This window comes from Rhinoraja longicauda, chromosome 2, assembly GCF_053455715.1.
Source record: "Rhinoraja longicauda isolate Sanriku21f chromosome 2, sRhiLon1.1, whole genome shotgun sequence".
NCBI lineage: Eukaryota > Metazoa > Chordata > Chondrichthyes > Rajiformes > Arhynchobatidae > Rhinoraja > Rhinoraja longicauda.
The window spans coordinates 111,071,613-111,095,315 of record NC_135954.1 but is presented as its reverse complement, the minus strand read 5'-3'; the positions used below and the strand labels follow the sequence as shown (position 1 = coordinate 111,095,315).

Genomic DNA, 23,703 nt, shown 5'->3' with positions numbered 1-23,703 from the left:
AAAGAGGGACCCAGTGTGAGGGGGAGGGGCGAGAACAAAGAGGGACCCGGCAGGTGGGGGGCGAGAACAAAGAGGGACCCGGGGGGGGGGGGGGGTCGAGAACAAAGAGGGACCCGGCTGGGGGGGGGGGTGAGAACAAAGAGGGACCCAGTGTGAGGGGGGGGGGGGCCGAGAACAAAGAGGGACCCGGGGGGGGGGGGCGAGAACAAAGAGGGACCTGGTGTGAGGGGGGGGCGAGAACAAAGAGGGGCCCAGTGTGAGGGGGGGGGGGGCGAGAACAAAGAGGGACCTGGTGTGTGGGGGGGGGGGGGGGAGAACAAAGAGGGACCCGGCAGGGAGGGGGGGCCGAGAACAAAGAGGAACTCGGCGGGGGGGGGGGTGGCGAGAACAAAGAGGGGCCTGGTGTGAGGGAGGGGGGGGGGGGAGAACAAAGAGGAACCTGATGTGGGGTGGGGGGGGGGGGGGGGCGGAGAACAAAGAAGAACCTGGTGTGAGGGGGGCCGCCGAGAACGAAGAGGGAGCATTGCGACTACATTGAGCACTTTGTAACTTCGCCGGCACCCTATAGATGGCGACTCTTTGCATACTTTGCTCACGGTCTAGTAGACTACGAATTTCACTGTGGCATGTCACATGCCACAATAAAGTACCATTCCTTCATTCATTCAACAGTTGGCTGGATTCACTGAGCGCACACGCACGGGCGGTCACAGTGGCGCAGCGGTAGAGTCGCTGCCTTACAGCGAATGCAGCGCCGGAGACCCGGGTTCCATCCCGACTACGGGCGCCGTCTGTACGGAGTTTGTACGTTCCCCCCGTGACCTGTGAGGGTTTTCTCCGAGATCTTCGGTTTCCTCCCACACTCCAAAGACGTACAGGTGTGTAGGTTAATTGGCTTGGTGTAAATGTAACATTGTCCCTAGTGTGTGTGTGTGGGATAGTGTTAGTGTGCGGGGATCGCTGGTTGGCGTGGGCTCGGTGGGCTGAATGGGCCTGTTTCCACGCTGTATCTCCAAACTAAACTAAAGGAACAGCTTCTTCCCCTCAGTCATCAAACCACAGAACGGTCCTCCCACAAACACCTGGGCACATGGAGAGAAGGGCCTTGCCTTTTGTGATGCTGCAGCGCTGCTTGCAAGGCGAGCTGAGAGGGCGGGCAGCGGGCGTGCAGATCCTCGGCGCTGACGATCAGCCTCTCGTACGGGAGGTCGGCCGGTATCCGGGACAGCAGCTGGTGGACACTGGCCATGTCGCACTCACACTGGAGAACCTCCTGCTCACGGTGCAGAACGATCTGAAAGCACAGCAGCCCGTCACGGGTTCACCATCACCGGTCACAGCAGCAGAATCAGCCCCTCGCGTCCACCCCGCCACTCAGTCACGGCTGATCCCTCTCTCCCCCTCAACCCCATTCTCACGCCTTCTCCCCGTAAACCCCTGACACCCTCGTTAATTAAGAACCTGTAAAATCTCCGCTTGAAAAAATAGCCAGACTTGTGGTTACGTTCAACAGTGCAGCACAGGATAGGGCCCTTCGGCCCACAATCTCCATCCTGGAAGGGTCTCGACCCGAAACGTCGCCCGTTCCTTCTCTCCCGAGATGCCACCTGACCCGCTGAGTTACTCCAGCATTTTGTGTCTACCTTCGAATGAAACTCGGCCCTTCGGCCCAGAGTCCATATTGACCATCGATCATTAGCTCCATGTTATCCAACTTTCTCATCCACTCCCTACTTGTGTCCACCTGGACACAATGACGTTAATCTCCTCCGCCTGCACTCGATCTATCCCCCTCCACTCCCTGCATATCCGCGCGTCTATCTAAAAACCTCTTAAACACTACAGCATTTGACTCCACCACCACCCGTGTGTAAGAAAAACTTGCCCCGCTCATCTCCTTTAAACTTTGTCCCCTCACTGTAAAGCTCTGGCCTCTGGCCTTTGACATTTCCATGCTGGGAAAACTGTTCCGCCTGTCCATCCTATCCATATCTCTCATAATTGTACGTACTTCAATCAGGTCCAATGCAACAACGAGGGAGGCAAGGACGGGATACTGCATGAGTGAACAGCCAGGAGTGCATGCTCAGGAGTGCATAGCCAATGGTGCAACGATGCAACTCTACTCAGGAGTGCATAGCCAATGGTGCAACAATGCAACACTGCTCAGGAGTGCACAGGCAACGGTGCAACAGTGCTCTGGAGGGAGCACCCTGGGGTGCAACAATGCAACACAGCTCCGGAGTGCACAGCCAATGGTGCAACAATGCAACTCTGCTCAGCAGTGCATAGCCAATGGTGCAACAATGCAACTCTGCTCAGCAGTGCATAGCCAATGGTGCAGGGATGCAACTGCTCAGGAGTGCACAGCCAATGGTGCAACAATGCAACTCTGCTCAGCAGTGCATAGCCAATGGTGCAACAATGCAACTCTGCTCAGGAGTGCACAGGCAACGGCGCAACAATGCTCTGCAGGGAGCACCCTGGGGTGCAACAATACAACACAGCTCAGGAGTGCATAGCCAATGGTGCAGAGATGAAACACTACATACCGCAGCTGCAAGGTAGACGGGCATCAGCGGGTGGCTGGCCAGGAAGAAGTCGTACAGCCTGACAGTGTGACGGAACTCGGAGAGAACGTGACCGTACCAGGTGATCAGCCAGCTCAGGGCAAAGATGGTGCCCAGCTCCGCCCTGGATCAGACACACAAGACAGGGAAACACAGCGACAATTTACAAATAGCCTTTCAAGCCCCATGTACAAATAATCATTTCTGAAACATCAATGCCACTGTTGCATTTGTGCAAATAAAAATATAAAGCTACAGGTGCTAGAAATCAGAAACAAAAAAAACAGAAAATGCTGAGACCTTCAGGCAGCATCTTTTTAGTTTAGAGATGCAGCATGGAGACAGGCCCTTCGGCCCACCGAGTCCGCACCGACCATCGATCACCCACTCACACTAGTTCTGTGTTACCCCAACTTTCCCCGTCCACTCCCTACACACAAGGGGCAATTTACAGAGGCCAATCAACCTACAAACCTGCATATCTCTGGGATGTGGGAGGAAATCGGAGCACCCGGAGGAAACCCACGCGGTCACAGGGAGAACGTGCAAACCCCGGAGAAAGAATCCTAGATCAGGATCGAACCTGGGTCTTTAGTATTGAGGGGCAGCTGCCCGGCCAGTCACACCCGCCACTGCACCGGCCCGTCTGTCAAAAGCGAAACACAGTTTATTGTTTCAGGCTGGAGATCCACCTGAACTCGCAACTTTCACAGGAGTTGTAGAAGTGGTTTAATTTAGTGATACGGCACAGAAACAGGCCCTTCGGCCCACTGGGTCCGTACTGACCAGTGTAAGAAAATAACTGCAGATGCTGGTACAAATCGAAGGTATTTATTTCACAAAATGCTGGAGTACCTCAGCGGGTCGGGCAGCATCTCGGGAGAGAAGGAATGGGTGACGTTTCGGGTTGAGACCCTTCTTCAGACTGACCAGTCATACTGACCAGCGATCACCCGGTAGACTCACACTATCCCACACACTGGGGACAATTTATGCCTTTGGAGTGTGGGAGGAAACCGGAGCCCCCAGCAAAAGGTCCATGTGGTCACAGGGAGAACGTACAAACTCCGTACAGTCAGTACCCATATTCAGCATTAAACCCAGGTCTCTGGTGCTATAAGGTAGCAACTCTACCACAACGCCACTGGGCCATTCACGGAGTGATAAAAGGGTTTATCAAACTTAGGTATCCCCCCCCCCTTCCCTGTGCCTCACCTGGATGTGCACCCATTTCTCCCTCTCTCCCGCCCCCTCTCCCCTTTCCAATTGTATCTATATCCCTTCCTCTGGCTTCACATTTTGCTCCCATTATCTCACAGGCTTTTATCTTCTTCTTATGTCTGGCTTTTGTCCACCTATCTGCCCCCCTCGCCTGTACCCACCTATCACTTGTAGAAGCAGGGAACTGCAAGTGCTTGTCTACAAAACAAAAATCCACAAAGCGCCAGAGTAACCGCTGCTCAGCCAGCATCCCTGGAGAAGGGTCGCGGACCGAAACGTCACCTGGCCGTGTTCTCCAGAGCTGCTGAGCGACCTGCTGAGTTACGCCAGCCTTTGTCCCTCTCCCACCTCTTTCAGCCTTTGCCTCCTCCCCGACACAATCAGTCTGAAGAAGGGCCCCCGACCAGAAACGTCACCTATCCATGTTCTCCAGAGATGCTGCCTGACCCGCTGAGTTACTCCAGCACTCTGTGAAACATCACCTATCCATGTTCTCCAGAGATGCTGCCTGACCTACTGCGTTACTCCAGCACTGTCTTTTTTTTTAGTGAGTACTAGACCAAGTTGGGCCCAAACCTCTCCTGCATTGGTGCAGCACCCTCTCTTCCCCTCCTCTCTCAAACCCCCTTATCCTCCCTCCCTCCCTAGGTGATAGATTTAAATTTTAAAATGTGAATAACTTAAAAAATATAACACCGATTTCAATGAAACTTCTTCCATTCGCACCAAAGGGACGACGGTGGGTAAGGTGGGCCTAAAATTGTTGCGCTACCGTGTACCGTTTTGGCTGTAGTTCAGGAACAAACAAACAAACAAACGGGAGCTTTAGTATATAGATTTCACGAGTTTAGAACAGGAGACAAAATAAATCGCATTGAAGCTTCCTTGAGCAAGGGCTGCAATCAGGAATTTATTCTTCGTACCAGAAAGCTTGGTTCAAGAGTCTGGTAACAGCAGGGAGAAGCTGCTCTTGAATCCAGCTGCCCTTCTGAAGTTCATTGTATCTCACCGCACTTGTGCACATGACAATGAAAAATCTTGCTTTTTCAAGAATGAGAGACAAACACAGAAAAACAAATTAAAAACACGTTACATGTAAGATTCTAAAAGAAAGAAGATTGCCAAAAAATAAAAGCAATTCATGCAAAAAAACATAATTAGAAACAGTGGATCGTCGTGCAAATGGGAGGGGGGGGGGCACAGTGGTCCACCTCTAGCACTACTGTGGGCTCTAGTAGTCCATCATGAAGTGTGGGTGTTTAGATTTAGAGATACAGCGCGGAAACAGGCCCTTCGGCCCACTGGGTCCGCGCCGCCCAGCGATCCCCGCACATTAACACTATCCTACACACACTAGGGACAATTTTTACATTTTACCCAGTCAATTAACCTACAAACCTGTTCGTCTTTGGAGTGTGGGAGGAAATCGAAGATCTCGGAGAAAACCCACGCAGGTCACGGGGAGAACGTACAAACTCCGTACAGACGGCGCCCGTGGCCAGGATCGAACCCGGGTCTCCGGCGCTGCATTCGCTGTAAGGCAGCAACTCTACCGCTGCGCCACCGTGTTAAGACAATAGACAATAGGTGCAGGAGTAGGCCAACCCTTTAATAATCTTATATGTTTCGATAAGATCCCCTCTCATCCTTCTAGACTTTTAGCAATGCTGGGTGTTTGTCTGTTGCATCATATGATGTTATGAGCCTTGATTAAAGGAGATTGTATTTGGGCGAGTGGGGTGTGGCAATGGGGCTGATAGTGAAGTTGCTCAGTTACAACACCTGAATATGAAATCACTGGAATTTAGAAGGATGAGAGGATTCAGTGGAATTTAGAAGGATGAGAGGATTCAGTGGAATTTAGAAGGATGAGAGGATTCAGTGGAATTTAGAAGGATGAGAGGATTCATTGGAATCTAGAAGGATGAGAGGGGATCTTAGAGAAACGTATACAATTCTTAAGGGATTGGACAGGCTAGATGCAGGAAAAATATTCCCCATGTTGGGAGAGTCCAGAACCAGGTGTCACAGTTTAAGAACAAGAGGTAGGCCATTTAGGGCTGAGATGAGGAAAAACGTTTTCATCCAGAGAGTTGGAAATCTGTGGAATTCTCTGCCACAGAAGGCAGTGGAGGCCAATTCAATGGATGTTTTCAAGAGAGAGCTGGATTTAGCTCTTAGGGCTAAAGGAATCAAGGGATATGAGGAGAAAGCAGGAACGGGGTAATGATGTTGGATGATCAGCCATGATCATATTGAATGGCGGTGCTGGCTTGAAGGGCCGACCCCTGCACCTATTTTCTATGTTTCTATCATAGTACAACTAATATAGTCACTGCTGTGCCGAAGTAGGATTGGGGTTAGGGTTTTGCAGGTTGGTTGACGAACCTGATGGTTGTGGGAAAGCAGCTCTTCCTGAAAATGGCGGCATGGGACCTCACGCTTCTGAACTGGGAATTAACAGAAGGATCAGGATTCCTTAAATCCTGGGCAACAAGCCCAGTGGGATAATTCTCATTCCGAATGATGACTATTGACAACAGGAGAGAGTGTAACTAAAAGCAAGCACTGTGACCAAAGAGTCTGGGGAAGAGGATATAAGAGGATACGACACAGACACTGTGGGACAAAGGGTCTGCTCCCGTGCAGTCCCGATCTATGTTCTTGATTACAAATACCGCAAACAATCGGCAGCATGGCTGGTGGAGCCGCCGCCGCACAGTGTCAGTGAGCCGGGTTCCATCCTGACCTCCATTACTATCTGTGTGGAGTTTGCACGTTCTCCCTGTGACCACGTGCGTTTCCTCCTGGCGCTGCGGATTCCTCCCACATCCACAGACGTGCGGGTTTGTAGGTTAATTGGCCTCTGTAAATGCAGGGAGTGGATGAGAAAATGGGATAACAAAGACTCTCCCGCTGCACCATAGAGAGCATCCTAACACATGGCATCCCTGTGTGGTACCTCAGCTGCACGGAGGCAGAGAGGAAAGCTCTACAGCGGGTAGTCCATAGAGCTCAGAGGACCATCGGAACACAGCTACCAGCCTTGGAGGGCATCTACAACACACGATGCCTCAGAAAAGCCACCAGCATCCACAAAGACTCTTCACACCCCTGCAACAGTCTGTTCGAACTCCTTCCATCGGGCAGACGATACAAGGCCTTCTACGCCCGCACCTCCAGACTCAGGAACAGCTTCATCCCCAGGGCCAAAGCTGCTATGAACCGGTCCTGCTGAGCCGGATGGTCACATCGCACAGTGAACCGGCACTTTATTCTGTTTAAAACTGTTACAATTTGTTTCGTTGGGTTGTTGTTGTTTAAATTAATACTGATTAGCTAATTAATTTATTGCATCGTATGGGAGGCGCATTCCCAATCTCGTTGTACCCCTGTACAATGACAATAAAGATATATTGTATTGTATTGTAAACAGTGTGAACCAGTGACCGAAGGCCAGCGTGGACTCGGTGGGCCAAGGGCCTGTTTCCATGCTGTATCTCTAAACTAAACAGTAAACTATACAACTTTTAAAAGACATTTGGACGTTCGTGAATAGGAACGGTTTAGAGGGATATGGACCGAAGGCAGGCAGGTGGGACTAGCATAGATGGGGCATCTTGGTCAGGATGGACAAGTTGGGACGAAGGGAGACACAAAATGCTGGAGTAACTCAGTGTCGACCCGAAACGTCACCTATTCCATCAGACTGAAGGGTCTCGACCAGAAACGTCATCTAATCCTTCTCTCCAGAGATGGTGCCTGTCCCGCTGAGATACTCCAGCATTTTGTGTCTATCTTAGATTTAAACCAGCATCTGCAGTTTTTTCCTACAGAGTCAAAGGTTTTAAAGGTCTTTTATTCTCACAAGTACCAATTCAGGTACAATGATATGCAAATTACCATACAGCCATACGAAAAAAAAGCAACAAGACACACAACTAGATAAAAGTTAACATAAACATCCGCCACAGCGGATTCCCCACATTCCTCACTGTGATGGAAGGCAAAAAAGTCCAATCTACTTCTTCTTTTTCAGTCAGAGAGTTGTGAATCTGTGGAATTCTCTGCCTCAGAAGGCAGTGGCGGCCAATTCTCTGAATGCATTCAAGAGAGAGCTAGATAGAGCTCTTAAGGATAGCGGAGTCAGGGGGTATGGGGAGAAGGCAGGAACGGGGTACTGATTGAGAATGGTCAGCCATGATCACGGTGAATGGCGGTGCTAGCTCGAAGGGCCGAATGGCCTCCTCCTGCACCTATTGTCTATTTACTCTCCCGCGGTCGGGGCAGTCGAACCGTCCTTCAGGGCGATCGAAGCTCCTGCAGCCGGCAGTCAAAGCCACCACGTCTGGACGATCGAAGCTCCCGCGGCTCGGAGTTCCGGACGTCGGTCTCTGACCATGATGTTAAGTCCGCAAGCACCCGCGGTTAGAGCTCCAAGGTCGATCCCTGACAAAGGGCTCTGCGATGGTAAGTCTGCAGGCTCCCGCGGTGGAGCTTCCGAAGTCAGGCTCCAGCAAAGGCCGCCAACTCCTCGGCGTTAGGCCGCAGTGCGGAGATACAATACGGAAATAAATTGCATCTCCGTCGAGGTGAGAGATTCGAAAAAGTTTCCCCCAACCTCCAACCCCCAACCCCCCCACCACATAAAACAAGCTAAAGAACACTAAAAACATACATTTAACGTACAATTAAAACACAAAGAAGGAAAGGACAGACAGATTGTCGACGAGAGCGACAGTGTGGAAACAGGCCCTTCGGCCCAACTTGCCCACAACGACCAACATGCCCCATCTTCTGCCACGGTGGCGCAGTGGTAGAGTTGCTGCCTCACAGCGCCAGAGACCCCGGTTCGATCCTGACTACGGGTGCTGTCTGTAGGAGTTTGTACATTCTCCCAGTCGCCTGCGTGGGTTTTCTCCGAGATCTTCGGTTTCCTCCCACACTCCAAAGACATACAGGTATGTTGGTTAATTGGCTTGGTGTATGTGTAAATTGTCCCTAGTATATGTAGGATAGTGTTAGTGTGCGGGGTAGTCGCTGGGCGGTGAGGACTCAGTGAGCCGAAGGGCCTGTTTCCGCACTGTATCTCTAAACTAAACTAAAATCTGTACTAGTCCCACCTGCCTGCGGAATAGGAATAGTAGAATTGGGCCATTCGGCCCATCAAGTCTACTCTACCATTCAATCATGGCTGATCTATTTCTCCCTCCTAACCCCATTCTCCTGCCTTCTCCCCATAACCCGACACCCGTACTAATCAAGAATCTATCTCTGCCTTAAAAATATCCACTGACTTGGCCTCCACAGCCTTCTGTGGCAAAAATTTCCACAGATCCACCAGCCTCTGACTAAAGAAATTTCTCCTCATCTCCTTCCTAAAAGAATGTCCTTTGATTCTGGGGCTATGACCTCTAGTTGTAGACTCTCCCACTATCCCTCCAAACATGTCCAAATATCTCATAAACGTTGAGATAATCCCTGCCTCAACTACCTCCTCTGGCAGCTTGTTCCACATACCCACCATGCCATGTGTGAAAAAGTTACCCCTCAGATTCCTCTCACCTTAAACCTATGCCCTCTGGTCCTCGATTCACCTACTCTGGGCAAGAGACTCTGTGCATCGACTCGATTTATTCCTCTCATGATCTAATACACCTCTATAAGATCACCCCTCATCCTCCTGCACTCCAAGGAATAGAGTCCCAGCCTGCTCAACCTCTGCCTATAGCTCAGATCCTCGGGTCCTGGCAACATCCTCGTAAATCTTTGCAGCTTGAAATCTTTCCTATCACATGGTGTTCAGAACTGTTAAGACTATTGTTGTCACGGTCAGTCTGGAGAAGGGTCTCGACCCGAAACTTCACCAATTCCTTCTCTCCAGAGATGCTGCATGACCCGCTGAGTTACTCCAGCATTTTGTGTCCATCTTTGATTTAAACCAGCATCTGCAGTTCTTTCCTACACCGTTGGGGGGGAAGGGCCTGCTGAATGCTTTATGACTCTGAGTAAGAATAATCTAAATGGCTCGATCAACAAAGCAATGGCACATTCCACTGCTACCTGTTATCATTAGGGAAGGATACTATAAATGGCAAGTGTTTATCAGAATCAGCTGCATCCCACCCATTGTTTTATTTCCAGTTTGCCCTTCACAGAATGTGGGGCATCTTGCCTTCCTGAATAATGACAATTCAGTGTTGCCATAACTGACCAGAGGGAACACAGCCAGCTCAGTCCTTCCCGTCAGTCTCGCGCTGCACCTTGCGATATATTTATCCAACAAACCTTCAGGGAGCCATACTCAGCTTCAGGACACAATTTATCGCTGAACTGATCCAGTAATTGTCGACCAAGTTGTCAAGGTTGTTCTTTTCTTTTACCTTTCACATTGCCTCAGCTGCCAAATCCACCAGAGTCCCACTCAACCATGACCACGTTCTTAGTTTAGAGATACAGCACGGAAACCAGCCCTTTCGGCCCGCGCCGACCAGCGATCCCCGCACATTAACACTATCCTACACACACTAGGGACAATTTTTACATTTACCCAGTCAATTAACCTACATACCTGTACGCCTTTGGGGTGTGGGAGGAAACCGAAGATCTCGGAGAAAACCCACGCGGGTCACGGGGAGAACGTACAAACTCCATACAGACGGCGCCCGTAGTCAGGATCGAACCCGAGTCTCCGGCGCTGCATTCGCTGTAAGGCAGCAACTCTACCGCTGCGCCACCTATTTCCACGCTGTATCACTAAACTAAACTAAAATAACAACATTTGAAAGACACTCGGACAGGTGCGCGGATAGGAAAGGCTTAGACGGATACGAGCAAGATGCGGGCAGCTGGGCCTAGAGTAGATGGGGCATTTTGGTTGGCATGGGCAAGTTGGACCCAAGGACTTGTTTCCATGTTGTTAATCACAGGCATCTAATCAGAAAAAAAACTCCATGGCTGCCTTCAGGCTCCCACCACCAGGCTAAATTTGCAATCAAATTGCCAGCTCACCTTGCATCTAGAATATTGTGTTCAGTTCTGGGCACCATGTAATACGAAAGATATTGTCAAGCTTGAAAGGGTTCAGAAAAGATTTACGAGGATGTTGCCAGGACAAGAGGGTGTGAGCTAATGGGAGAGGTTAAGTAGGCTGGGTCTCTACTCCATGGAGTGTAGGAGGACGAGGAGAGATCTTATAGAGATGTACAAAATCTTGGGAGGAATAGATTGCAGAGCCTTTTACCCAAAGTAGGGGAATCAAGGACCAGAGGATAGAGGTTCAAGGTGCAGGGGAAAAGATTTAATAGGAATCCGAGGAGTAACTTTTTCACACAGAGGGTGGTGGGTGTATGGAACAAGCTGCCCGAGGAGGTAGCTGAGACTGGGACTATCCCATTAAGAAAGTTGGACAGGTACATGGATAGGACAGGTTTGGAAGGTTATGGACCAAGCGCAGGCAAGTGGGACTAGTGTAGCTGGGACATTGTTGGCCGGTGTGGGCGAGTTGGGCCGAAGGGCCTGTTTCCACACTGTATCACTCTATGACTCTATCTCCTGTGCCTTAACTTACTGGGCATGGTGGACATCTAAGTAAAGTCCAAAGAGACAACATCTACTGCCCTGTCTTCATCAAGCTCCTTTGTTACCTCCTTAAAGGAATTCTTCCAGGAGACCCGTTCCAAACTGGATTGCGTTTGAGTCTCAGAAACGTGAGAATTTAGCCACCAACCACCACTCCTGCACGTCCCTCCCCTTCCCTTTCAGGCAGCCAGTTTAATTATAGATTGGCGTTTCACCCTTCCACTTGGTTGCTGCCCCACCTTTGCCCCCCTGTGGAATATCTTTCCGTGCGAAAAGCCTGTCAAAAATGGGTTAAAGTATTGCAGTACCCGGCTTTCACACCAGAGGCCATCAGTGAGTCACATAACAGGCACATCTCCATCTGTTGGCATTTGGACCAGGATTCAAATTAATTATTTTGATTTCACACCTGTCTCTCATATTTTTTATTTTCTAATTACCCCGGAGAATGAATAGCAGCAGGACCTAACAACTCTAAAGGGAACTGGAAACATGTGCAAGTCTATTTGTTGGGCAGGAGGTACAGAAGCTCGAGGTCCTACCACTAGGTTCAGCAACACCTCCTGAACTACTACCTACAAAACCCTAATCCTATCTTGACAACAAAACATCGCTTGCACTACTACCTGTTTTCTAATTGTTTTTTGTCTTTTTGTAAAGTTTAGAGGTACAGTGCGGAAACAGGCCCATCGAGTCGTTACCTACCACCTACGGCGCGGACTCGGTGGGCCGAAGGGCCTGTTTCCGCGCTGCATCTCTAAATCTAAAATCTAAATCTAGGCCCTTCGGCCCACAGAGTCCGTGCCAACCACCGATCCTCGCACATTAACACTATCCTACACACACCAGGGACAATTTTTTTTTTTACATTTGCCCAGCCAATTAACCTACAAACCTGTACGTCTTTGGAGTGTGGGAGGAATCCGAAGATCTCGGAGAAAACCCACGCAGGTCACGGGGAGAACGTACAAACTCGGTACAGACGGTGCCCATAGTCAGGATTGAACCTGAGTCTCCGGCGCTGCATTCGCTGTAAGGCAGCAACTCTACTGTTGCGCCACCGTGCCGTCAACTATGTGCCAACTAATGTACTTAATACCCTTCCCATTGAAGGCAGGCCTGCCAAACATTTTCCTCACCTGATTCGCCACTTTCGAGGGACCATGCACCAGTCATTATCCCTTTTAAACCTTTCTTATCCATGTACCTGTTCAAATGTCTTAAACGTCGTTATTGTACCCACCTCTATAGGTTTCTCTAGCAGTTTGTTCTACATTCCCACCACTCTCTGCGTCGGAAAAGTTGAAGGAGGATCCTGTGTGAAGATGGGTCCCAGCCCAAAGGGTCACCTATCCATGTTCTCCAGAGATGCTGCCTGACCCACTGGGTTACTCCAGCACCTTGTGTGTATCTTTGTCGTGTTTCTGCTACGGCTACAACAGCAGTTCAACACGGCCAGCCTTACCTGTGCATGAAGTCGTGAAGATCCGGCTTCACCTGCTCCAGAATTGGCATCAAGTAGTTTAAGATATGTTTTGTCCTGTCCATCGTGGGATCCATGAAATCCCTGTGAAGTGCAAAGAAAAAGAGTGGAGTGGTTATCATTCCACCGCATGGATTGCGAGGAGGGTTAGAGGGGTAATGGGCCAAACAAGGTCAAATGGACAAAAAGTGCTGGAGTAACTCAGCAGGCCACCAGGCAGCACTCCCTGGAGAACTTGGACTGGTGACATCTTGAGCCAAGACCCTTCCTCATACTTCTCTCGAGATACTGCCTGCCCATGTTCTCCCCAGAGATGCTGCCTGGCCCGCTGAGTTACTCCAACACTCTGTGAAACGTCACCTATCCATGTTCTCCAGAGATACTGCCTGACCCGCTGAGTTACTCCAGCACTTCGTGTCCTCTTGTGTAAACCAGCATCTGCAGGTCCTTGCTCCGACATGGGAAAACTGGACTAGCTTAGAAGGCTAGTACAGACGAGTTGGATCGAAGGGCCTGTATGCCACAATTCACACAGCACCCTTCAGCAAGACCATCACTGCGCCCTCTACCATGGCTGGCGCTGTACCCATCATCTCATGGGCTCGGTCCAAACACCCATTGCCCGTCCATCCTCATTACACTCGTCTTCCGCTCTAGTTCTTAGCTCTCTGCTTCTGGGAGGAGGTCTCTCTGATGGTCACCCATTCATCGCACAGTAGATTCCAAAGGAACCTTTGGCTATTTCACAGAGCAAGTCTTTCCAGAGTGTGGAGCCAGCTCTGCCGTCGCAGCTGCGGCTTGCCTGCAGTCCGTCTGTCTTTTGTGTTTTTTGTTGTTTTTGTATGAATTGTAGTTTTAATATGGTGTAGGGTTTGTATGTTATGTGTGTGGGGGGGGGGGGGAATGGGAACTGTAAAATTCTCTCTCCCGAACGGAGACGCGACCTTTGTTTCTGTGTCGTGTCCCCGTTCCCGCCTACCATCGGCCATGCACCTGGGACCACCTGGGGCTCTGGTTCGCAGAGCCCGCGGCCCGGACTCACCACCTGCGGCGCTGGCTGCCTGCGGATGCTGCGGGAGCGGCTGCGACTCGTCTCCGGAGGCTCCGGCGCGGGCCGGCTGGACGTGGGAAGCCCGCAGGCCCCTGGGTGGGGGCCGACATCGGGAGCACCGGCAGAGGCAGCGTGTTCGCCCGCCCCGAATCGCGAGGCTTGGGTCGGCCGGCCGCGGACCTTTCACCGTCCGGCGCGGCCTGGAATAGGCCGCGGGATTTTCACCGCCCAGCGGGGGCTTCAATGTCGGGAGCCCCGACCGCCCCGACGTGGCAACGACAACAGCCTGACCGCAGGAGAAGACGGCAGGGGAAGAGAAAAGACATTGTGGCCTTCCATCACAGTGAAGAGGGACTGGAGGAGACTCACTGTGATGGATGTTTCTTTTTGTTTGGTGTTAGTTTATGATTGTATGTGTTATTGCATTTTTATTGATTATTCTTATTGGTCTTATTGTTCAACTGCGGGTAATGTTTCATTTCACTACACATTTATGTGTATGTGACAAATAAACGACTATTGAGTGCAGAGAAGACTGAGAGGATGTTGCCTGGATTTAAGGGCTTGAGTTACAGGGAGTTGGGCAGACTGAGGGATGGTATAAAGGCGTATAAAATCATGAGGAGAATAGCTTTGGTTTTTTTAGTTGTAGGTAAAAAAACTGCAGATACTGGTAAAATCGAAGGTAGACACAAAATCTGGAGTAACTCAGCATCTCGGGAGAGAAGGAATGGGTGACGTTTCGGGTCAAGACCCTTCTTCAGACTGATGTCAGGGGAGGGGGCGGGACAAAGATAGGATGTAGTCTACCTTTGTTTTTTTTTAGTTGTTACGTTTTAGAGATACAGCGTAGAAACAAGACCTTTGGCCCACCGAGTCTGAGCCGTCCAGCAATTACCCGCACACTGGTTCGACCCCACACACTAGGGACAACTTACAGAAGCCAATTCACCCACAAACCCACACGTCGTTGGAATGTTGGGGGAAACCCACGCGGTCATAGGGAGTCAGGATCGAACCGGGTCTCTGCCGCTGTAAGGCAGAAACTCTATTGCTGCACCACTGTGCCGCGATAGTCTTTTTCTCAGGACAGAAGAATCAAGAACTAGGGGGCATTGGTTTAAAGTGAGAGGGGAACGATTTAATCGGAACTCGAGGGGCAACATTTTCACAAAGAGGTGGTGGGTATACGGAACGAGCTGCCACCTGAGATGATGGGAGGACAGTATCTCCATGAGAGCGATAGCCATCCGTTCACCGACCACCAGGAGGATGGTCACAACGATATCGTGGTAGCCTTGATAATAGTGAAGCTGCTTGTTCCTTTGCAAGACGTAAAGGATGACATTGATCAGTTGCTCTTGTAGGACTGCTCGCTGATCAGCCCGCATCCCTGAGAGTAACACAAAATGTAATACATGAAATAAAGAGCAGAGAATTGCGCACTCCATCACACAGACTGTAAAGGAGAAAAGGGGATTTAAGGGTTAAGGTGTATGTGACCAAATGCTACATGAAGATGAACTGTCACTAAATTAAAATGATGCCGGCTTGAGATTGCAGAAGGGGTGTTGTAATCTTACAAAGGACAGGAAACGGATACAAAGGAAGAGCACAGAGTAGACTGAGCCTAACAATTACCATAAGGTTGAGCCCCAGGAAGATGTGTTTATGTTGATAGACTGAGCCTCGTTACAATCGTTACAATCGCCCTAAAGTTGAGCACCAGGAAGATGTGTTTATGTTAATAGACTGAATTAATGACATCGGACAATGGCCAGTGATAGTGGGTGATGATTCAATAGACAATAGACAATAGGTGCAGGAGTAGGTCATTCAGCCCTTTGAGCCAGCACCGCCATTCAATGCGATCATGGCTGATCACTCTCAATCAGTACCCCGTTCCTGCCTTCTCCCCATACCCCCTCACTCCGCTATCCTTAAGAGCTCTATCCAGCTCTCTCTTGAAAGCATCCAACGAACTGGCCTCCACTGCCTTCTGAGGCAGAGAATTCCACACCTTCACCACTCTCTGACTGAAAAAGTTCTTCCTCATCTCCGTTCTAAATGGCCTACCCCTTATTCTTAAACTGTGGCCCCTTGTTCTGGATTCATTGAACTCCTATCCTCTTGCAAGACCACCTGTGTGGGGTGTCTGGTTCTGTTATCACTTCTAAAAACCTATTGTATTTGGTGTATAAAAATGCCGCTGAAACACTCTGGCGTGATAAAGACTCTAATGTTTTACCACTTTATGGTATTGTTGTCTGTCTATTAGAATCGAACTTTAACAAGGCCAGCTTCCCCGCCACTGATTCCATCTATACCCACACTGCCTGCCCCTGGGAAAGCAGCCAACACAAGACTAGTCCCACCCCGGTCATTCCTTCTTCCCCCCCCCCCCCCCCAGATGGGCAGAGGTCACAAGAGCTTAAAAGCACGCATGACCAGATTCAGAAACAGCTTCTTCCCCGATGTTATCAGACTACTGAACGGACCCTGCATAGAAAACAAAATGCTGGAGTAACTTAGCGGTTAGGCAGCATCTCTGGAGGATGTGGTCTGGGTGACGTTTCAGGTCGGGACACCTTTTTCTCCCAGGATGGAAATGTCAAAGATTAGAGGGCTTGGGTTTGTGAAAGGGGCAAAGATGAAAGAAGTAGTAAGAAGGACTGATTGCAGTAATGGGGAGAAAGATGGAAAAGAGGTGGGAGCGGGTTGGAAAAGTGGTAGAATGTCACCTGCGCACATCCTGCAGGGATGCTGCCTGACCTGCTGGGTTACTCCAGCACACTGCGTTATTTAAAAACAAATGGAAACCGGGACCTGCTGTTTCTTGTTACTACTTCTTTCATCTTTGCCCCTTTCACAAACCCAGGCTCTCTAGTCTTTGACATTTCCATCCTGGGAGAAAAAGGTTCTGCTCTTCTCACTTATCATTGTACACACTTCAATCAGGGCGGCACGGTGGCGTAGCAGCAGAGATGCTGCCTTACAGCGCCAGAGACCCGGGTTCAATCCCGACTGCGGGTGCTGTCCGTGAGGAGTTTGTACGTTCTTCCTGTGACCGTGTGGGTTTCCTCCGGGTGCTCCGGTTTCCTCCCACATTCCAAAGACATACAGGTTTGTAGCTTAATTGGTTTTGTTTTAAAAATAATTGTAAAAATTGTCCCTGGTGTGTAGGATAGTGCTAGTGTGCAGAGATCGCTCGCTGGTCAGCGCTGGGCCGTAGGGGCCGCTTCTGCGCTGGATCTCTAAGCTAAAATAAAATAAAATAAACTAAAGTTACCCCACACCCCCCCAAGTCAACCTCCAATACTTCAGGTCAGATTGGTCACAGAGCGACAAAGATTAGTTTCAAGTATTTCAAGGAGTTAATCTTTGCAGACTTTGAAGGACGAGAGGAGATCTTATCGAAACGTATAAGATTATTAAGGGGTTGGACACGTTAGAGGCAGGAAACATGTTCCCAATGTTGGGGGAGTCCAGAACCAGGGGCCACAGTTTAAGAATAAGGGGTAGGCCATTTAGAACTGAGATGAGGAAGAACCTTTTCAGTCAGAGAGTTGTGAATCTGTGGTATTCACTGCCTCAGAAGGCAGTGGAAGCCAATTCTCTGAATGCATTCAAGAGAGAGCTAGACAGAGCTCTTAAGGATAGCGGAGTCAGGGGGTATGGGGAGAAGGCAGGAACGGGTTACTGATTGAGAATGATCAGCCATGATCACATTGAATGGCGGTGGTGGCTCGAAGGGCCGAATGGCCTCCTCCTGCACCTATTGTCTATTGTCTATTGACTTACCAGAAGGAAACCTGCGTAGTGACCGCTGTACATCCATGACGACCTGGTTGTAGTCTTTGTGGCCTTCCCTTATATCCTTACCTGAAGAGAAATGATAAGCCACATTATCAACCCAATTCCCCGCTAACATTTCCAATTCCCTACATTTTTTTGCCAAGGGATGCAAATGACACCATCTCCCGAAACCCCTTCCCAACTGCGTCACGGTGGCGAGCGGCGGAGTTGCTGCCGTACAGTGCTCGCAGCGTTGAGGACCCGGGTTCCATCCCGACTACATAGAAACATAGAAAATAGGTGCAGGAGTAGGCCATTCGGCCCTTCCAGCCTGCACCGCCATTCAATATGATCATGGCTGATCATCCAACTCAGTATCCTGTACCTGCCTTCTCCCCATACCCCCTGATCCCTTTAGCCACAAGGGCCACATCTAACTCCCTCTTAAATGTAGCCAATGAACTGGCCTCAACTACCTTCTGTGGCAGAGAATTCCACAGATTCACCACTCTCTGTGTGGAAAAAAAACTTTCTCATCTCGGTCCTAAAAGACTTCCCCCTTATCCTTAAACTGTGACCCCTTGTTCTGGACTTCCCCAACATCGGGAACAATCTTCCCACATCTAGCCTCTCCAACCCCTTAAGAATTTTGTAAGTTTATATAAGATCCCCCCTCAATCTTCTAAATTCCAGCGAGTACAAGCCGAGTCTATCCAGTATGAAAGTCCTGCCATCCCAGGAATCAATCTGGTGAACCTTCTCTGTACTCCCTCTATGGCAAGAATGTCTTTCCTCAGATTAGGAGACCAAAACTGTACGCAATACTCCAGGTGTGGTCTCACCAATGCCCTGTACAACTGCAGCAGAACCTCCCTGCTCCTATACTCAAATCCCCTCGCTATGAATGCCAACATACCATTCACTTTCTTCACTGCCTGCTGCACCTGCATGCCTACTTTCAATGACTGGTGTACCACGACACCCAGGTCTCGTTGCATCTCCCCTTTTCCTAATCGGCCACCATTCAGATAATAGTCTGCTTTCCTGTTCTTGCCACCAAAGTGGATAACCTCACATTTATCCACATTATACTGCATCTGCCATGCATTTACCCACTCACCTAACCTATCCAAGTCACCTTGCAGCCTCCTAGCGTCCTCCTCACAGCTAACACTGCTCCCCAGCTTCATGGCTACGGGTGCTGTCTGTGCGGAGTTTGTACGTTCTCCACGTGACCTGCGTGGGTTTTCTCCGTGATCTTCGGTTTCCTCCCACACTCCTAAGACGCACAGGTTTGTCGGTTAATTGGCTTGGCGTAAATGTAAAATGTCCCTAGTGTGTGTAGGATAGTGTTAGCCTGCGGGGATCGCTGGTCGGTGCGGACTCGGAGTGCCTGTTTCTGTGCTGTATCTGTAAACTAAAATAAAACTAAACAGTCCCCGACTTACCGGGTTTTGAAGGCAGGGTGTAAACGTTCACGTTGAGCAGCTTGGGCCAGACCTTCCTGCGGATCTCATCACTCAGCAGCCCGCCCTCACTGACCGCGCACTGCCGCAGGGTCCTGACGTCCACCGGGTCGTCGTTCAGAGCCTGGTGAATGGCCAGCAGCTTCCGCTTTTTCTTTGATTCAATTTCTGCGGAAGGACAGAGTCTGCACTCAGAACAAGTCACCGGAACCTCCGGACTTTGCACGGGCGGTCACAGTGGCGCAGCGGTAGTGTTGCTGCCTTACAGCGAATGCAGCGCCGGAGACCCGGGTTCCATCCCGTTTACGGGTGCTGCCTGTACGGAGTTTGTACGTTCTCCCCGTGGATTTTCTCCAAGATCTTCGGTTTCCTCCCACACTCCAAAGACGTACAGGTTTGTAGGTTAATTGGCTTGGTAAATGTAAGAATTGTCCCTAGTGGGTGTAGGATAGTGTTAATATGCGGGGATCGCTGGTCGGCGCGGACCCGGTGGACCGAAGGGCCTATTTCCGCGCTGTATTTCTAAACTAAACTAAAACAAAAGACTCTGTCCAGAGATAAAGCATGGCAACAGGCCCTTCGGCCCACGACGACTAGACGACTATCGATCACCCGATCATAGACACAGATTGCTGGAGTAACTCAGCGAGACAGGCAACATCTCTGGATAGAAGGAATGGGTGACACCCCCACCCCCCCCCCCCCCCCACCCCCCCGCCGCCCTATCCCAGACGCAGAGATAAACATTGACATTAGTAAAACAAATACAAAGTCAAAATTTTGATTACAGACAAGGGAGGAAGAGTGTAGGCAGACATATAAGCAGTCAACACTTTGGTTTATCCCCATTCTCTAAAACAATCATTAAAGTTTTTGCATAATTTAGAAACGGTAACCATGTTTCTTTAAAGCTTTCCTGTGAACCTTTAAGAGAGAATCTAATCTTCTCTAGCTTTAAGTGATATAACACATCCTTGATCCATCTATTATGAGTGGGTGGCAATACATGCTTCCAATTAAGAAGTATAAGACGTCTAGCCAAAAGAGAAGTAAAAGACATAATTACTTTTAGATATCGGGGGGGGGGGGGGGGGGGGGGGGGGGGGGGGTATTAGTTCCGGAAGGGACACCAAAAAGAGCTGTAAGAGGATTGGGTAGAATATCTATACCGGATATATCCCTAAAGGATTTAAAAATCCCCGTCCAAAATTTAGACAGGCAGGGGCACGTCCAAAACATGTGAAATCAAGTCGGCAGGTGTTTGTCGACAACGGTTACATGCGTCACTCGTGCCGAGAAATATTCTTGCTAGTCTAGCGTTAGTGTAATGCGTGCGATGCAAAATGTTACATTGTATAAGACTATGTCTAGCACAAATTGAGGAAGTGTGAACAAGTCCCAGCACAGTTTCCCATGTACGATCCGTCATGCCAAACCCCAAATCCTGTTCCCAAGCTACCTTAAGATTATGGAGAGATTCAGGCTTAATGGAGTCTATTTCAGTGTGTATAATTGAAATCAGCCTCTGCGCATTGGGATTCAAAAGAAGAATAGAATCAATTTCAGAGTAAGTGGGCTGACTTGGAAATTCTGGAAATTGCCTTTGTAAGAAGTGCCTGACCTGAAAATAGCGAAATAGATGTGATCGGGGCAAGTTGAACCGTTCAGACAGCTCTGGAAATGACAAGAAGGTCCCATCACCATACAGATCATTAACAGTTCTGATACCCTTATCAAACCAGGTTTGAAAAGTAAAAACATGATGGTTTAAACAAATAATTGCGATGTATTGGAGAATACAGGGATGGCCTTGTAAGACCAAAGTGTCTCCTGAATTGCATCCAGATCTTTAAAGTGTGCGTAACGGTGGGCATAGAACAGGCAATAGAGGTAAGCGGTAAACCTGAACAAACTAAAGAGCAAAGAGAGTACTGGCACGAGGACAGCTCCATTTGTGCCCAAAGAGGAGTGTTTTCCAGATTAGACAAGTAGAGAAGCTTCTGAATATTACATGCCCAATAATACTTAAGGAAATTTGGAAGGCCCATCCCCCCCATTGACTTGGACCGCTGGAGATACTCTTTCCTGATGTGCCGTGGTTTGTTTCCCCATAAAAAGGAAGCTATGGTCTGGTCCAATTTTACAAAAAAAGCTTCCCCAAATAAATATTGGTATATGTTGAAAAAGGTATAAAAATTTTGGTAAAGTAACCATTTTAATTAGGTTAATGCGACCGGCCAATGATAAGGGCAGAGTAGACCAACGGTTAAAATCTTGTTTACAACGTTCTAGTAAGGGGAGAAAATTTGCATTAAAAATATGGGAGAAGGATTTAGTGATGACAATGCCAAGGTATTTAAACCCACTATCCATGCGCTTAAAAGGGAAAAGTGAATGAGGCATTCTTGTGGCTGCGGGGTTTATCGGAAAAAGCTCACTTTTCTGAATGTTCAGTTTGTACCCGGAGAATCTACCAAACTGCTCAAGGATAGATATAATAACTGAAACGGAAGAGTTGGGGTTAGATATAAATAAAATTAGATCATCCGCGTACAAAGACACTTTGTGGGTGACCCCCCCCCCCCCCTCTGACAATGCCTTCGAACCTAACCTCACTACGGAGCCAGATAGCCAGAGGTTCTATGGCGATTGCGAATAACAACGGTGATAGAGGACAACCTTGTTTAGTACCTCGTTTGAGGGGAAAGAAAGGTGAGTATAAGTCATTAGTGATAACGGAAGCTACAGGGGCTGAATATAAAAGTTTAATCCATGAAATAAAATCTTCATTAATCCCCATTTTCTGAAGAACAAAAAAAAGATAGGTCCACTCTACCCTGTCGAAGGCCTTCTCAGCGTTCAACGAGAGGACAATTTCAGGGAGTTCAGAAATTGGAGCATGAACTATGTCCAACAGGCGCCTTGTATTAAAAAAGGAGTGCCTCCCCTGGATAAAGCCTGTTTGGTCCGTTGATATTAAATCTGGGACCACGTGTCGAAGACGGTTATAAAGGACTTTGGCCAAGATCTTTTGGTCCACATTGAGAAGAGAAATTGGTCTTCTGCTACTACACAGAAGCGGGTCCTTATCTTTCTTAAGCAACAAGAAAATAGTGGCTTGAGACAATGTTTCTGGCAACTGGCCTTTCTGGAACGACTCATTGTACATAATTTGTAGTTCGGGGCCTAGAAGATGAAAAAATGTCGTAAAACTCCACTGTATATCCGTCAGGCCCTGGGGATTTACCATTTTGCATGGCTTTAATGGCTTCTTGGATTTCAAGAAGTGAAATCGGTCTTCCGAGGTTGCTGGAAACCATTTCATCAAGTACAGGATAGCGTATACTGTTAAGAAGGTGATCCTGGTCCCAGATATCTGGGGGGCTTTCAGACGAGTAAAGATCGGAATAATAGTTTGCAAAGGCTTTGTTTATATCTCTTGTATCAGACAGAATAGCACCAGTGGGTGATTTAATTTTAGTAATCAGCCTGGAGGCAGCAACTGAACGAGCTTGATAGGCTAGAAGTTTACTTGCTTTGTCCCCATCTCAAAAACACTCCCTACTCTTCTAACCACCCTTTCTACCCACCCCCCTTTTTCCAACCACCCCTGTCCAACTGCTTCTAACCTCCCCCTTCTAACCCCTCGCTCCCTTATCGCCCCCCCACCCACTTTCTAACCCGTCCCCGCCCCCTTCTAAACACCCCCATCTTCTAACATAGAAACATAGAAAATAGGTGCAGGAGTAGGCCATTCGGCCCTTCGAGCCTGCACCGCCATTCAATATGATCATGGCTGATCATCCAACTCAGTATCCTGTACCTGCCTTCTCTCCGTACCCCCTGATCCCTTTAGCCACAAGGGCCACATCTAACTCCCTCTTAAATATAGCCAATGAACTGGCCTCAACTACCTTCTGTGGCAGAGAATTCCACAGATTCACCACTCTCTGTGTGGAAAAAAAACTTTTGTAAGTTTCTATAAGATCCCCCCTCAATCTTCTAAATTCCAGCGAGTACAAGCCGAGTCTATCCAGTCTTTCTTCATATGAAAGTCCTGCCATCCCAGGAATCAATCTGGTTAACCTTCTCTGTACTCCCTCTATGGCAAGAATGTCTTTCCTCGGATTAGGAGACCAAAACTATACGCAATACTCCAGGTGTTGTCTCACCAATGCCCCGTACAACTGCAGCAGAACCTCCCTGCTCCTATACGCAAATCCCCTCGCTATGAATGCCAACATACCATTCGCTTTCTTCACTGCCTGCTGCACCTGCATGCCTACTTTCAATATTATAAGAAAATAACTGCAGATGCTGGTACAAATCGATTTATTCACAAAATGCTGGAGTAACTCAGCAGGTCAGGCAGCATCTCGGGAGAGAAGGAATGGGTGACGTTTCGGGTCGAGACCCTTCTTCAGACTGATGTTAGGGGGGCGGGACAATGACTGGTGTACCACGACACCCAGGTCTCGTTGCATCTCCCCTTCAGATAATAGTCTGCTTTCCTGTTCTTGCCACCAAAGTGGATAA

General features: G+C 49.1%; 1 protein-coding gene across 1 annotated transcript in view; it reads right to left on the bottom strand.

The window, feature by feature from the left end:
* LOC144610837 (TBC1 domain family member 20) overlaps positions 1 to 23,703 on the bottom strand; it is a 47,568-nt gene that overhangs the window by 21,302 nt on the left and 2,563 nt on the right. Inside the window, exons 2-7 of the mRNA XM_078429774.1 lie at positions 19,150 to 19,335; positions 17,708 to 17,788; positions 15,113 to 15,299; positions 12,838 to 12,939; positions 2,553 to 2,694; positions 1,110 to 1,294 (exon numbers count right to left, since the gene is read on the bottom strand). Of these exons, the coding sequence (XP_078285900.1) occupies positions 1,110 to 1,294; positions 2,553 to 2,694; positions 12,838 to 12,939; positions 15,113 to 15,299; positions 17,708 to 17,788; positions 19,150 to 19,335 (883 nt within the window). The remainder of the gene's footprint in view (positions 1 to 1,109; positions 1,295 to 2,552; positions 2,695 to 12,837; positions 12,940 to 15,112; positions 15,300 to 17,707; positions 17,789 to 19,149; positions 19,336 to 23,703) is intronic.